The following is a 15,313-nucleotide window of genomic DNA, read 5'->3' as shown; positions in this document are numbered from 1 at the left end:
TCTCACAGATATTATGGACCGCGCCCTCGCGTCAACCTTTGGGAGGAGGAGAAAATTAGCCGCTCCTCATCGTATCCATCTCGCGTGATTTAATTGAAACCATTCAATTAATTGCAGAAAAATTGGGGAAAGTGAATTAATTGAAGAAACAACCTAGAAGGCCCTGACTCCATCTTCGTTTTGGAGCCGCAATTACAAAGAAAAAAGCTAATCGAAATTGTCCAGAACAAGCGTAAAAGTCAAAAAGGAAACTAGCCGTCTGACTTATGCTAATTGCTACCGAAGCGAAGAAAGAAAAGGGGAAAAAGCGTCTGACAGATCTTGCAAAAAATGAACTAAAAGCTAAAAGTAGTGATGAATCCTGGATCTGCTTTTCTATTCCTTTATAGCCACCGCAGGAGAAAAGCATTACGAGTAAGGCTTTTTGTCCCAGGGCTCTGATCTCACGCCTCTGGTCCACGTAGATCGGATTTCTTAATTAGGTCACCTACTGTTGGTCTCGCGGATCCAGCTTTTCGGTAACATCTACTTTTTCTAGGATGGGCACGCCTTGAGATGAAGGGTCTTCTGGAAATTTGTCTCAAGAAATTACTTTTAACGCCAATCATCTATAATTCATATAAATAGGAAATATGAGTTAAAGCTCAATACTTAGCACAGTAAGTAGCCAAAATTAGGATAAAATAACAGTATAAAATGTGCCAAATAACCGCTTTATCAAATCCGCCTAACTTTACGGGTGATTTTTGAAATTAGTCATACATAAGAGGTTAACAAACCAATAATAGTCCGACCTACACTAGGAGATCATGCATATCAGGACATGTTATCGTAATTAATTGTCCATGAAAAAAATACCTCCCAGCCAATTTATTGTCCAAACGAGTAAAATAAACGACCAGTCTTATTGACCAAAATCATAGAAAAGAGCTAATTTTTACATATAAAAAATGCTCGTCAGTATACTAATATTTTCCAAATGAACCTATCTTGGTCCCTGCACTGTCCCCAACATCCATCCCTCAATTTCATTTTTGCTTGTTAGTTTCCTACGAGTGGATCACCATGGCCAAGACATTTATGCACCTTCATCCTCACTCACTGCTGCACGAGTAGATATCAGTTTTCTTGTGTTCTGACAGCAAAAGATGTCAGAACAGAAATGGAAAGGAAGGCCGTTTTTCATGTTCTTCCATCAGCCTCTTTACTTCCGCTTGTTCTTTATTCTGATGTTATTACAAGGTTGTTCCAAGTTTGCTGTTGCGGGTTCAGCAGTGAAGTTTCTTCCAGGATTTGAGGGACCGCTTCCTTTCGAACTTGAGACTGGGTAAGTACTGATACTGATCATAGAAACATGTATGTGGTTCATAGTTTCTGAATTTTCTTGATCAGACAAGCTGGTGACGATTGAATTAATGCGTGATCAGGTATATAGGAGTGGGTGAATCAGAGGATGTGCAGCTGTTCTACTACTTTGTTAAGTCAGAATCAAACCCTGAGGTAGACCCTCTGGTGCTTTGGCTAACTGGAGGCCCTGGCTGCTCTACATTGACTGCACTGCTGTATGAATTTGGTAAAAGCTCACATCTTGTTGAAGGCATTGTTTCAGCTCTGCAAAACATTGGTTGGTGTGGCAATCTAGTTAGTCAAAGCAATAATTTCAATAGTAGAGAATGCAGTGACGCTCTTGGTTTTCTTTTGACTTTCCTTCCAAATATTAACTACAACTTGTCTGAATTTTTGGCATGATAAATATTAAAAAAATATATAGTGAAGGCAAGACTGGCATGTTGGAGTTTTTACAAAAAAAAAAAAAAAAAAAGAAAGAAAGAAAGAAAGGTTAAGAACTCAGCAATATAAAATAGATGACTTTGATGTTAATTTTTAATACTAAATTAAGCTACTTTTACAAAACTAACTTTACATTTTATATAAGTAAATTATGTCAATATACATGAACAGATAATATGAATAATATGATTATATACCGCTCCCCAAATCAAATAAGTAACTTGTGGTTTTTTTTTTTTTGGGCACATCAATTTTTTGGCATAATAGGGAAAACGAAAATTAGCGCTGCAAGAAAAGTAATAATTTTACCAAATTGTTTAGACAGTTTTGTCCCAAACCTCCAAAAGGGGGAGAAAAAAAAAAAAAGAAGAAAAATTCATACTTAAGTATAATTTTTTTTTATAATTTCTTTTTCAATTTTCCTCCTTAAGTATCCGCCAAAAAGTTGCTCAGAGGACACTGAGACAACTGTTAACAGTCAACCTCTTCAGGACCCATAAAGTTCGAGGAAGTTGAGTACAATGGTAGCTTACCCAGATTAATTCTGAATACCAACTCATGGACTGAGGTAAGTGTCTTCTGAATCATAGAACTTTTCACCTTATGCATTGTCATGGAAACTGAATTATACTTGGAAGTGACAATAAACTTTTAGGTGGCAAGCTTTATTTTTCTTGATTTCCCAGTCGGTACTGGATTCTCCTATGCAAGAACTCCAGATGCTCTACAATCTAATACTCTGCAAGCATGTAATCAAGCACTCGAGTTTCTCAGGAAGGTAAACCTCTTGACTCCACGTCCATAATTATGTGAGGATCATTTCAGACTAAATTTTCTACTTTGTATTATCTAAGCAAACCCCAACATCCCCTGTTCCCAAAAAAGAGAAAAAAAAAACAATCTTTTGTGTTTTTTTTCTTTGTTTCTCTTGTGGCCAACAGGCATTAGTGTTGTGTGTTGTTTGCTGTCTGGAATTTGAATGTAGCTTTTTTAATATAGCTAATGCTGGATTTCACCATACAATCATATATGTGACAACAATTGAATTGAAACATTTTGACCCTAATGTTTCCATGATTCAGTAATCAGTTTATCATCCTTCAATGCATTTTGGCAGTTCCTGATTGATCATCCAGAGTTCATCTCGAATCCTTTCTATGTTGGTGGAGACTCCTTTTCGGGTCTTATTGTTCCAATCATTACCGAATTAATATCCGAGGGTAAGAATTTTAAGAGGTTATTTTCACAAATTGTGCGGCCAAAATCAGTTGATCCCAGGCATGTAAAAGAATTCTTGCCTCTTTGGTCTGATATGCATTATAATGTGTATTACCATCATGGATTGTGAGATATTGTGCTTTTTCCTGTATCAGTAATCTTCTTGCATTCCTGGGAAAAAAATCTGCTCATACCAATTGGCAATCTCTTTCAACTGCTACTGTGGAGAATTTGCTTTCGTATTGTTTGCACACGTTCTGAGCTTTTAACACGTTATCTGGCTTCTCCTGTTTGATTATTTATGATACAATGGTCAAATAAGTAGACAACAGACTGCATCAATTGGAAAAGCAGATCTTTGAAGGGAGTGACAAAGAATTAGTTGTTGGTGCAAGATTAAATCCAGTTTGCTTCCTCTGAGTGAGGAACTTGCTATCAGCGCATAAATGTCGAAAAAATATTGAGCACAACTGTTGTACTTGGAACCAGTTTCCATATGTTTCCCATATGTATCCAGCTATACCCCATTTTAGGTATTCCAAGGGAGTCTTTATGGGATGTGGACTAACTCAACCTGTTGCTCATTCATGACACTTGGAAAACCAATAATATCAGATTCTAATTCTTTCTGTTTACAATTTGACATTGCATTCTGATGGTGCTGTCAGTTTCCTTTTCTCCTTTTAGCGTGAGTCATAAAATTTTATTAGTAGAGGCACTAGCATTGGAATGTTCTCATGCTTTTGTTTTTTTGATAATGCAGGGAATGAAAATGGAATTGAGCCATCAATTGATCTTAAGGTCCTAATTTTATTATCTTTATCACTTTAGCTTTAAATATCTAGAATTTTATCATGCCTTGGTCCTTTAAATAGCACTTTTAGATTGGAAGGTCATCCGTTAAGCAAGTTTCATCCTGTCAAACCAATTGACTAAATGAGTCCATGTTTGGATTTGCTAGTTTCAAAAACACTGCCGTATTTCCTTGCCTTAAAAGATAAGGAGACCACAAAAAAGCTTCAATTTTGCTGTTTGTGCTTTTTACCTAATTTCTCTAATGTGGCATGGGAACACAATTTCCATGTCTGATCAAAGTATTCTTCTGAAAGTTTCTAATGTGGGCCTCAAATATCTCCAGGGATACCTAATTGGCAACCCAGTAACAACTCCAACTGATGACAACTATAGAGTGCCGTTTGCTCATGGGATGGGACTAATTTCTGATGAACTATACGAGGTAGCATTTTGATTAATTTCCCTCATTGTTTCTCCTATGGTGTTTTCATTTTGGATGTTAAGTAGCTTATGAGTCTATGATTGTCTTGAACAGTCCCTGAAGAGGAATTGTAAAGGTAAGTACCAAGACATAGATCCCAGCAACTTTCCATGCTCACAGGATTTGCAGGTTTTTAATAAGGCCGGTATTTTTTCCTTTTGGATACCTTTTCTCTACTTCCCCTTTGTCGTTTCTGTATATTTATTTTATTGAAACCAATCCTGCACTTATTTTGCAGTTACTTGACAATATACAAGTTGCAAATATTTTGGAACCAACGTGTGATTTTTGGGCACCAAATCCACGAAATCTCTTCTTAGAAGGATCTCTTGATAAAACGTTCCTGGGGCTGAACAGATTTGAGAGATTTCTTGCATTTAGGTGTCGCGTAAGACCTTACTCAAGATTATAAGAAGCTAAATCAGTGGTTTATTTTACTTCTGTGGAGCCTGATAGTTCATATAATTCAATCAACTATAACATATTCATTGTTCTGCCTACATTATTAGGCTGACGGTTACAAGCTATCCTACGCATGGGCAAATGATGATAATGTCCATGAGGCTTTGCAGATTCACAAGGTACATAATGCTTCTTGAGAATTACATCCTAACTAACAGAAAACGTAGACATTCTGCTCTCAGTTACTCTATGGGAAAGGTTGAATGCTAGTGGTGCTTCTCCTTTTGCTCTCTTGTTGAAAGTGGCCATTGATAGATGTAGTTAACACTTAGGATTTGTTTTAACTTCCATGACCTGTTGGGAAAAGTAAGAGAACGAGCATCTATTGTTCCAGCCTTCCAGGTGTATTTGGCTGCTATCAGGGAAGATGTTGTTCAGTAGGATTCCTGCCCAAATTGCACTCGAAGTTGAGGGAGTAGGGGCAATAGGTTTATATATTGGTTTCAAAAGATACCTACCAAATGCTAGTGGTGCATCTCCTTTTTCTGCCTTGTTGAAAGTGGCTATCTTTAGATATAACTAACACTTTGGATTTGTTCCATGAAATACTGGGAGAAGTAAGAGAACTAGCATTTATTATTCCAAATGTAGTTAGCTGGCATCAGGAAAAATGTTGGTTAGTGGGATTTCTGCCCAAATCCCATTCAATGTTAAGGGAGCAGGGACAACAGATTCATACGATATGTACAACCTAAAATCACGGCTTCTGAGCTCTCCCAGTGAGAACTTCCTAAATTTGGTTAAATTTAGAAATTTAACTTTGCAGCTGGATTTGGTAATGCTGGTCGAATGCAGAGTATCAAACACGGAGCGTGTTCCATTTTAAATCATAGTAATGATTATGCAAATGCATCATTGTCCTTTTGTTCAAGCATACATGTCAGTGTAGTTGTTTAAAGGCTGTGACTATTTGCAGGAAAGCATTGGGTATTGGCGACGATGCAACTATGGTTTGCCTTACACCACAACTGTTCAGGACTGTGTACCGTATCATGCAAACCTCAGCAGTAAAGGTTATAGATCACTGATGTACAGGTTGAGTAACTTTGGTCCACGCCTACTAAACAAACAAGCTCATTAGTCTATTGACAGAACTGAATTAGCAATTCAACCTTTTCCTGAGAGTATCAATTTTGTGATTCAGTGGTGACCATGACTTCGTTGTTCCATTCTTTGCAACTCAAGCTTGGATTAGGTCTCTAAACTACCCTATCATTGATGACTGGCGACAATGGGTGGTTGAAGGGCAAGTTGCAGGGTTGGTTGCAAAACTTTTTTTTTTTTTTCTAAATGAAGTTTAGACATTAGCCCTTTTAAAGTTAAAGTGATTAACATGAAATATCTATCCTTGTAAATGTGATAGTTATACGAGGAGTTATGCCAACCGGATGACATTTGCCACAGTGAAGGCAAGAGACTTGCTCCTGTTAATTTGCTGATTAGTGGTATGACCTGAATCATGATTGAGGTCTAACTTGCACCGCTGATTGCAGGGAGGAGGCCACACGGCTCCAGAGTACAGACCAGCAGAATGCAAGGCCATGTTCAAAAGGTGGATATCTCATGAACCTCTGTAGGGTGTAATCAATTGGTGAATTTTCACACATCTTATCCATCCCTCAAATGTCCTGTACTTTTAATCGTGTATAGGCGACCAATATGTACTTTTTTTTGTGTGTAAGATTGCTTACAGATACTTGTCCAACAAGAAGTACTTAATTTACCTAATATTGGTGAAAAATGTCTTAGCCATGCTGTGGAATACATCAAAATAAAATTTTTTTTTTCTTATTACTTGTTTTTTGGAGAGTGCATACTTTTTATCTTTTAGAAATCTTAACTTATTTCAAGGGCCTTTGACCACAACGTCTTAGTTCTAGCTTGGATAGACTGTCCACTGATGGTTGTCACATTTTTATCTAGTCAACCCCGCATAGAATGAGCCACCGGGCTTTCTTTGAGCTGCTCTCTTTTTAGTCCACCATCTTGCGTACAATACATGTCTATTTTTATAGGTAGACAAGAAAAATGTAATGCGTGTATATATACTTTAGTAAAACCCAACTCGACTTAGGTGATTCGGCCATCAGACAAAACAATGCATACGATGCAATTCAGAAGATTCAGAACCAATACTGTTGCAGTTAAATTTACAGTGTGTGTAGTAGCACCACCCTTGGTTCCGGTGACTCTCTTCCTAATATAGATTAGCAAGGTGTCAGGTAGATGTTATCAATTGACATTAAAAAAAAAAAAAAGAGTTATCCTATAATAAATCCTAGGATGGAGTGGGGGAGGAGGGGACGGCGAGAGGGTTGGATTGGATAGTAAAGTGAGAGAAATTGTAAATAGGAAATCTTAAATTTAAAACCTCCCACTTACTAAAAAGAAAAAGTTTTTAAAGATGGACTGGGTATATAATGAACTTGAAACAAGGTCCGTAAGTTGGGAGCGACAGCATTATGTCATTGGCCAATGGCCATAAATATATTACCTATCATAAGAGATGGTATCACAAAAGTATATTATTTTATCATAAAAAATGATTATATATTATATATTATCAACAAATAATAATTGATCCCCAATACATAATTTATTAAGGACCTTAATCCGATGACAACAGATTCTTCCCCTTTGCAGGACTTAGAATCTCCTTTAAATAATAATAATACCAAAAAAATTAAAGCATTTGTCTGTGAAAAAGCTCTCATCTTTTTCCGTTTCCGTGGTAAGATTTAAAATATAAACACAAAGGTTAAAGAATAGTTTGTTGTGAAAAAGCCATTAAAAGTCATGTTTAGCAATAGTTAGGAACAATAACTTCTACGTACCTCATTTATCAAATAAGAAGGGGGGAAAAAAGCAACTTTAACTTCATTTTGAATTTGAATATTTGTCATTGGCACAAGGATTGCCAGCCAAGCTCTCACATACTTCCCTATAGCCCATCAAAATGTCATTAAACAGGAAATACGAGTTCTAATTGTGGAGAAAATCGAAAATTTTTGCAATAATCTATTCTAAACCTAACGTTGTGTAGATAAGCAACCATTTGTAAACAGGCTTCTCCTCAGTCCTCACGGCTATGAAATTTCGTCTATCTGACACATCACACATATTTAGTCGCTATATATATCAGATTAATTGGAGTAGAAATATTTGTTGTAATTTAAAGCTCAAGTTCATACTTCATGACAGTCCTTTATCACAAAAAACAAAATTTGGAGATGGACTGTTAAGACAAAAATTTTTAAGCCAGCGTCAAATGGATGCTTTAACTAGTTAGTGCATATAATCTATATCTAGTTTAGCACTTAAATGCAAAAAGACACATTTATTCTCATGTTATATTCAAGGGAAAATTGCACTCACCTCCCCTCTGGTTCAAGAAATTGCATTGACCACCCCTGAACTTAAAGAATCTGTTGCAAATTCGGTTCAAGCTAGAAAGAGTCCCATTAAAGATTGAGATGAGAAATTTATGCCAGATTTGCCCTTCATCTGGCTTGCCTAATAGTATTAGCAGAGGAAAGACAAAAGTTATTAAGGATCAATAAACTTCAGAAGGTATAAGTGCAAACCATTTCTAATGCACCTGCAGCAGTTTAAGTATCATGTGAAAGTAATGGCTAGTTAAATGGCTAAATGAGGTCTGAATTTGCACCAGCTTATAAATGAGATCTGGTTTAGCAATCCACTACTCAAAACACAGCTGGTTTCCTTGACTTTAATTTGGTAGTTGGAGGTGAAGTGTTTGATGCAAATTCGACCCAATAAAAACCTGTCTTGAAAAACCAAGTCGATCAAACAGCGGAATGATATATCTTGATCAGGTTATGGATATAAAAGATAGATTCTAATACAATCAAGGACAGCTCGAGATTATTTAGAAGGGTAGAAAAGCGCCACAATTCAATGGGGTCTTGAATTGATAAGTCAAAATTTGAACAAAGGAGACACGACTCACTTTGTATCAAGGGGGTTGATAAAGAAACAAGAAAGAGATGAAACTCTCAAACTTTAATTCTCATATTCGTCTAATTTCTAAAAGCGTTACAGGTTAGACTTATTTAGAGCCTTACAAGACACAAAAATCTAATCCAAGATAGAAACAATGCAAGTTTCCTAATTGGATTTGACAACTTTACTGGATACAATTTTCTAAACTTTAACAAGACTCAATTAACATGCTGCATAGATTAGATATGCCTTAGTAGACTTACAAGATCCAAACAGACACTAGAAAGTAGAAAATAACTTAAAATACAAAAATTGTTTAAAATTAAAACAATGAAGTCCGACACATAACAGATTCTGCATTTTCTCCACTGATTTCATCAACCACTTACAATCCATTCTATGGTTAGCTCGGATTGATCCATTAGATTTGTCCAATGGTTTAGGACCAGAATATTGGTTACTCAGTGGATTTTCCTATGATCAGTAACCGGCCGACGGATTGAACACTTTGTCCCCCAGTTAGGTCCATTGGTTACACTTCTTCCAAACTTGGATTCGTCCACATTTTTTAAAGGGTAATACTAAACAATTTGTTTAAGTTACTAAACACTTTTTAAAGGGTAATACTAAACAACTAGTTACTCAATTTGTTTAATTAGTAATTAATTAGCTTATTTACTCCCTTAATTCGTTCACAAGCAACAATCATTCTTTTGTAAAATTCGTTCATCAGATAACCACAAATAATTGGGGATAGCTAGGTTAATTCACACACTCTTTTGACAACAATAGGGCCCAGTTAGTTCCTAGGAGAGGTCAGTGTTATTTTGTAAATCATAGGGGAGGTGAGTGCTACTCAAAGAAATCTGAGGGGAAGTTTCTGCAATTATCCCTTGTAAAATTCCTTCATCACATAACTACAAATAATTGGGGGTTGCTAGGTAAATTCACATACTCTTTTGACAGCAACAGGCCACAATTAGTTTCTAAGGAGGTCAGTGCTATTTTGTAAACCATAGGGGAGGTGAGTGCTACTCAAAGAAACCTCGGGTGTGGTTTCTGCAATCACCTTTTCAACGCGGCCGCCGAAAGAAGAAAAAAAAGTTACGAGGGCCCGAGACGATGACAAAAAATGTACTTCGTCGTGTGAACTGACACCTGTCTGCATCCTAACTCTGCAGTATGTCTGAATCAATGATTGTCGGCTGAAGCCCGGAAGCCCGGATAGATATTTGTGCCCGTAAGCCGCACTGCAAATGTAATTGACAAGCAAAAATGGCGGAACCGAAACGGAAGTGGAAGGGAGAGTTTGTTGATTTCATATTGCTGCTGCTTTCGCTTGTATTGCAAGTTTGTTTCAACTCAAACTCGAAGCTTCAAGTATGGGCCGGTTCTGAACTCGAGTTTCTTCCGGGTTTTGATGGAAAACTGCCTTTTCATCTGGAAACAGGGTCAGTGCGTACGTGTTACTTGTAATGATAGATCTTTTTTTCTTCTTTTTTGTAGCTCCTTCTGTATACCCTGCTCATTGCTAATCTATGATGGCTCTGTGATAATTGGATGATATATATATATATATATACTTTGGCTACTTGTGAGCATCAATACAAACAGATTAGAATTCAATATCATTATAATGAACTAAAATACAGTGAAATATACACTAACAATTAATTAAGCTAAACTGAGTACGACTTCTAACTTCCGAAACTCCAATCATGCGACTTTTTAGTCTCTAAATATTGAGGGGTAGAGATATGTCTGAACTCAAGATATGTTACTAATGTGTGAGAATGCTTACATCAAGTTGTTAGATTGAACTTTACATATCTTTTTATAGTTTTAGAATATTTTTGTTAGTTCCTATCTGGAATGGTTGATCATTATAAATCCTGGAACTTTACGATTGTTCTATCACATGATGGAGCCTAATTAGCAGTAGTTATGTTAGCCTTTCTTTGCAGTTTAAAGATGAGAGTTTGAATCTTACTCCTTCCCTCACCTTATCCCTTGCCGTTTTTTTTTCGAAGTTTGTAGGATCAGCGCATAATTTACTTGATCAAACTAACAGGGTGAATTTTTAAAGCTCAGGTACATAGGTGTGGACGAATCAGAGGATGTGCAGCTCTTCTACTACTTCATTAAGTCCCAATCAAATCCAGAAATGGACCCTCTGGTCCTTTGGATGACCGGAGGCCCTGGTTGCAGTTCAATTTCCGGTCTCGTCTATGAAATAGGTATACAATCTTTAACTGAGAGTGAATTTGTGTATGTAGGGAAGTTCAGTATTGGAGTTTATGTATGTCTTGCAACTGATAATTTGCTTTTGTATAATCAGAATGTTTAATTCATAATGCTCCCTTCAACCATTCATGATTGGCTTCCAAACTGCCTTTTCCACATTCAAAAATGACGTGAATATAAAAACTCTTTTGCCATTCTTCAGAATAACTCCAGCAACCTGTCATGGCTGTCCACATCTCAGCTTTTCCTTATTCAGATGGTTACACTGTACGCTGTTCATCATAATAGGAATTAAAACTCGATGAGATAACATCATTGTAAATTTCATTTTCTGTATGTTGCATTATGTCTTCAACTTCAGAATCAGTATGGGGGTATTTTTCTCAGTCATTTAAATTACTACTACATGCTAATTACCTACCAAAAAATTGACAGGACCATTTACTTTCGAGGCAGTGGAGTACAGTGGCAGTTTACCCAGATTGGTCTTGAAACCTTATTCCTGGACAGAGGTTTGATGTGTTTCCTTGAAAGGAAATCAGATACATATATGTATAATAGTAGCATAACTTTGTATAAATCATGACATTGACATTGGCGGATTTCATGTTTAGGTGGCAAGCATAATTTTTTTGGACTGGCCAGTAGGTACTGGATTTTCCTACGCAAGAAATCCAGAGGCTCTTGAATCTACTACTTTGCAAGCAAGCGATCAAGCTTACCAGTTTCTTAGGAAGGTGAGCCTCTTTTACTGTCAATTCTTCTGGTACAACATCCACCATTATAAGGAATTCGTAAGGTTATGGTCTCCCAAAACAAATGATGCAAATATTTTTAAAGAAATCTTCCATCACTTTGTAATTCGGGTTCCAACTTGGATTCACAACTCAATAATTATAAAACATGTGGGATTGCATACCATCAAGGTGGAAAGAATGCTTATGATATTGAAATTGCCTGCATAATATATTTTATTTCTGATGCTACTGGTTCTATTTAATTTCCAGTTTCTGATTGATCACCCGGAGCACTTGTCAAATTCTTTCTACATTGGTGGAGACTCGTATTCAGGTCTCCCTGTTCCAATCATAGCACAATTAATATCAGATGGTAAGAACTTTTGACGGATCAATATTAATCAGTTGAAAGACCGACATCACCTAAAATTTGGCCCTGGTTTTGCGAGTGGTTTATAACTTGCTTCAGTTTTATACTTGCTTGACTGCAACTATTATGTCAGTTCTCTCCCACTGTGCAATATGATACTTTTTGCCTAAGCCATAGTGGTTTGTCTACCTCCTCCTTTTAATAACTTCTGCTAATTTTCTACAGTAAAAGAAACTTTCAACTGGATAACAAATGAAAAATGTTGCGAGCATGAGATGAAATTTTTGTCATGCTGCTCAAAGATTGTAAGGGAGATTTAGATTATTGATGGTGTACATTACATCAGCTGCATTTACTAGAGGATCGAATGTCATGTTCCTACTTGGAAGTCAATCCCTAAAAGTTCTCTCAAGACATTGCATCTTTGCAGCCTTTTAAATATGAGATATGAAGGGAGTCTTTTGTGGAAATCATCTCTGTTGATATGATATGTCATGGTGCAGCCAGTCTCTATATGTATCATGAGTTAATTTAGACCTCATTTTCATGAGTGGAGGTGGTTGCTTTAGACGGTTCAAACACTTCGTTTTCTTGGCACTGCAGGGAATGAAAATGGAAATCAGCCACTGATTGATCTTAAGGTATCAAATATTCATATGCCAATCATTGATAGAGTGATGATGGCATTCAACAAGATAACGTAATCAGTGTCATAGTAATTTATCGGAATGGTTTTCAGGGATACTTACTTGGCAATCCAGGAGCAACTCCATTGGATCACAACTATCGAGTGCAATTTGCTCATGGAATGGGGCTTATCCCTGATGACCTCCATGAGGTGGCATATTTCTTGATTTCCTTGATCATCTTTTCTCTTGTACTCCTCCTGTTGATCATAATATTCATCATTCTTAAACAGTCCTTGATCAGGAATTGTAAAGGAATGTACATAACTATAGATCCTGAAAACTTTCTGTGTATGAAGGATATGCAGAACTTTAATCAGGTACTAGCAACTGTTACCTTTTACGAGTCTTCAACTACTACATACTTGTAATATTCGATATCAAGATAAGATGTCAACTATGGACCTCTGCAGTTAGTTGAGAGCATCAAATTTTCGAACATTTTGGAAAATTATTGTGGTTTACGAGCGCCAAAGCCTCAAAAAACCTATGCTCAGAGAAGGGATCTGGATGAAACATCCCAAGAACTTAGTGGACATGACCCACTCCTTGCATTCAAATGTCGTGTAAGATCTTGTCATCTGCCACAACTCCGATAGCAATAGCTTCATATTCACCAGTTAGTTTTCTGGATCCTTACGATTATTTTAACATATTTACCCATTTTTTGGAAGGAACAAGCATTTGTGCTGGCTGAAATTTGGGCTAATGACCAAAGTGTCCGGGAAGCCCTCGACATCCCGAAGGTACTTTCAATTTCCTTAGCTTTAGATGCAGTATGCTTGCTCACTCAAGCTAATGCTTCTCCCTTTTCACTTCAGTCTTGACGACATTATGCATGCGGATGCAGCTTTTACTTACTGGGCTACCGTTTTGAGTGAGAATTTGACATAATAATGTTTAGTGGTTATTTACAACATCACAGGAAAATAAATTCACGGCAAATGGAGCACTCTAGTTTCCTAATAATGAAAGATATCCATGTTGGCTTATCCATGTTAAGACATATTTTTCTTACGCAGAGAGGAAAGAACGAGTGAAAGTGCATCTCAGTAGAAGAAACAAAAACAAAAAAAGAATCTTCCAAAAAAGAGCATGACATTATTAGCTATCCACTGTTGGAGATTGATACAGCATGTGGAATAAATCCGATTGCTGTCTCATTGCTCCTAATTTCTGGTGATGTGAAACTCCCAACCATTAGTAAGTAAACTAGGCTGCAAAAATATGTGATGAAATTTGGCAAGGAAATAAAATCTGTAAATGCAGGATGCAATAAAAGAAATGGGCAACAGGTGCTATAATGGAAAAATTAAACAACTTCGGCTCCTAAAATTATTGCTCTTATACAATTCCGTTCCTTCTAGTCCATGAACCAGATTTCCTCTGATATCGCATCACAAACTTTTGTACGCTGCACGCAGAAGCATGTTGGATATTGGCATCGATGCAACGACAACTTGCTTTATACAACGACAATCCACAGCAGCGTACCTTATCATGCAAATCTCAGCACCTTAGGCTACAGGTCACTCGTTTACAGGTACAGCTATTTTATTTCCACAGAAGACTCAATCATGACTATATTTAGAAGTGAATCCTTAAAAGTTAAGTTAGCCAGCAGAGCAGTACTGCTACTATATATGCCATGAAAATTCTTTTTCTTTTTCTTTTTTTTTTTGTGGTAAATCAGTGGTGACCATGACATGGTTTTGCCGCATTTTGGAACTCAAGACTGGATAAGATCTCTAAACTACAGCATTGTGGATGAATGGCGACCTTGGTTTGTTGAAGGCCAAGTTGCTGGGTAGGTTCCAAGAATTAGCTTCTTTTGCATTTTTAACTCGACGTGAAGCTCTTAACAAAACCCTAAATTTGAGGCTTTTATAATACATATCCTGTGATTGTGTAGGTATACGAGAACTTATGCCAACCGGATGACATTCGCGACAGTCAAGGCAAGAAATGGACTCTCTCTTTATCCCTTTTAACTAGAATAAAAATTCTCTGGGGATATTACATTTGATTTGAGGTCTTTCATATGCTCGAGTTCTTGCTCAATCTTGCGTCTGCCTACAGGGAGCTGGGCACACGGCACCAGAGTACAAGCCAGTTGAGTGCAGAGCCATGTTCCAAAGGTGGATATCCTACGAACCTTTATAATTGACCCGCCCAGTGGAGGAAAGGAAACGAAACTAATAAAATCTCCTGTCGTCCGACTCCAACTCTGCGATGATGGTCAGACCCACGGCTATGGTGGTCGTCCTCTTCTGAATTGAATGAATTTTATATTTTGTTTTGTTAAAAATAATAAGAGAAGCTGACGAGCAGTCCGAGGCGCTTCTCACTTTTATTTGGGTTGATAATTTGATAACGGGTCGGGGCGTTCTTGGATTTCATTTCTCTTTTCTTTTCCTAAAAGTAAATATATTAAGTGTATCCGTATAATCCAAATAGACATACGTAGTAATGATTTTTGTACGCCACTTACGGATTCACATAAGCCTTCTCTTTAGTTGGGCAAAAAGTTTGGAAAAATATTTATTGTTTACACTCGCCTATTGAT

The 15,313-nt window shown here is 37.0% G+C and overlaps 1 protein-coding gene across 1 annotated transcript; it reads left to right on the top strand.

Annotated features, from left to right (window-relative positions):
• The first annotated feature begins 906 nt into the window (after nucleotides 1-906).
• Nucleotides 907-15,298, top strand: LOC113712372 (uncharacterized). Its single transcript, XM_027235768.2, has 29 exons — nucleotides 907-1,327; nucleotides 1,428-1,573; nucleotides 2,283-2,359; nucleotides 2,447-2,569; nucleotides 2,909-3,011; nucleotides 3,773-3,810; nucleotides 4,148-4,246; nucleotides 4,340-4,426; nucleotides 4,524-4,673; nucleotides 4,795-4,866; nucleotides 5,664-5,782; nucleotides 5,892-6,005; nucleotides 6,111-6,156; nucleotides 6,241-6,320; nucleotides 7,932-7,947; nucleotides 10,085-10,161; nucleotides 10,802-10,947; nucleotides 11,390-11,466; nucleotides 11,569-11,691; nucleotides 11,962-12,064; nucleotides 12,665-12,702; nucleotides 12,801-12,899; nucleotides 12,981-13,067; nucleotides 13,161-13,313; nucleotides 13,422-13,493; nucleotides 14,115-14,290; nucleotides 14,441-14,554; nucleotides 14,660-14,705; nucleotides 14,827-15,298. The coding sequence occupies exons 1-29, from the start codon at nucleotides 1,149-1,151 to the stop codon at nucleotides 14,908-14,910; spliced, it is 2,844 nt and encodes a 947-aa protein (XP_027091569.2). The 5' UTR covers nucleotides 907-1,148; the 3' UTR covers nucleotides 14,911-15,298.
• The last annotated feature ends 15 nt before the right edge of the window (nucleotides 15,299-15,313 follow it).

This window comes from Coffea arabica, chromosome 10e, assembly GCF_036785885.1.
Source record: "Coffea arabica cultivar ET-39 chromosome 10e, Coffea Arabica ET-39 HiFi, whole genome shotgun sequence".
Taxonomy (NCBI): domain Eukaryota; kingdom Viridiplantae; phylum Streptophyta; class Magnoliopsida; order Gentianales; family Rubiaceae; genus Coffea; species Coffea arabica.
This window is presented reverse-complemented; position numbering and strand designations above follow the sequence as displayed.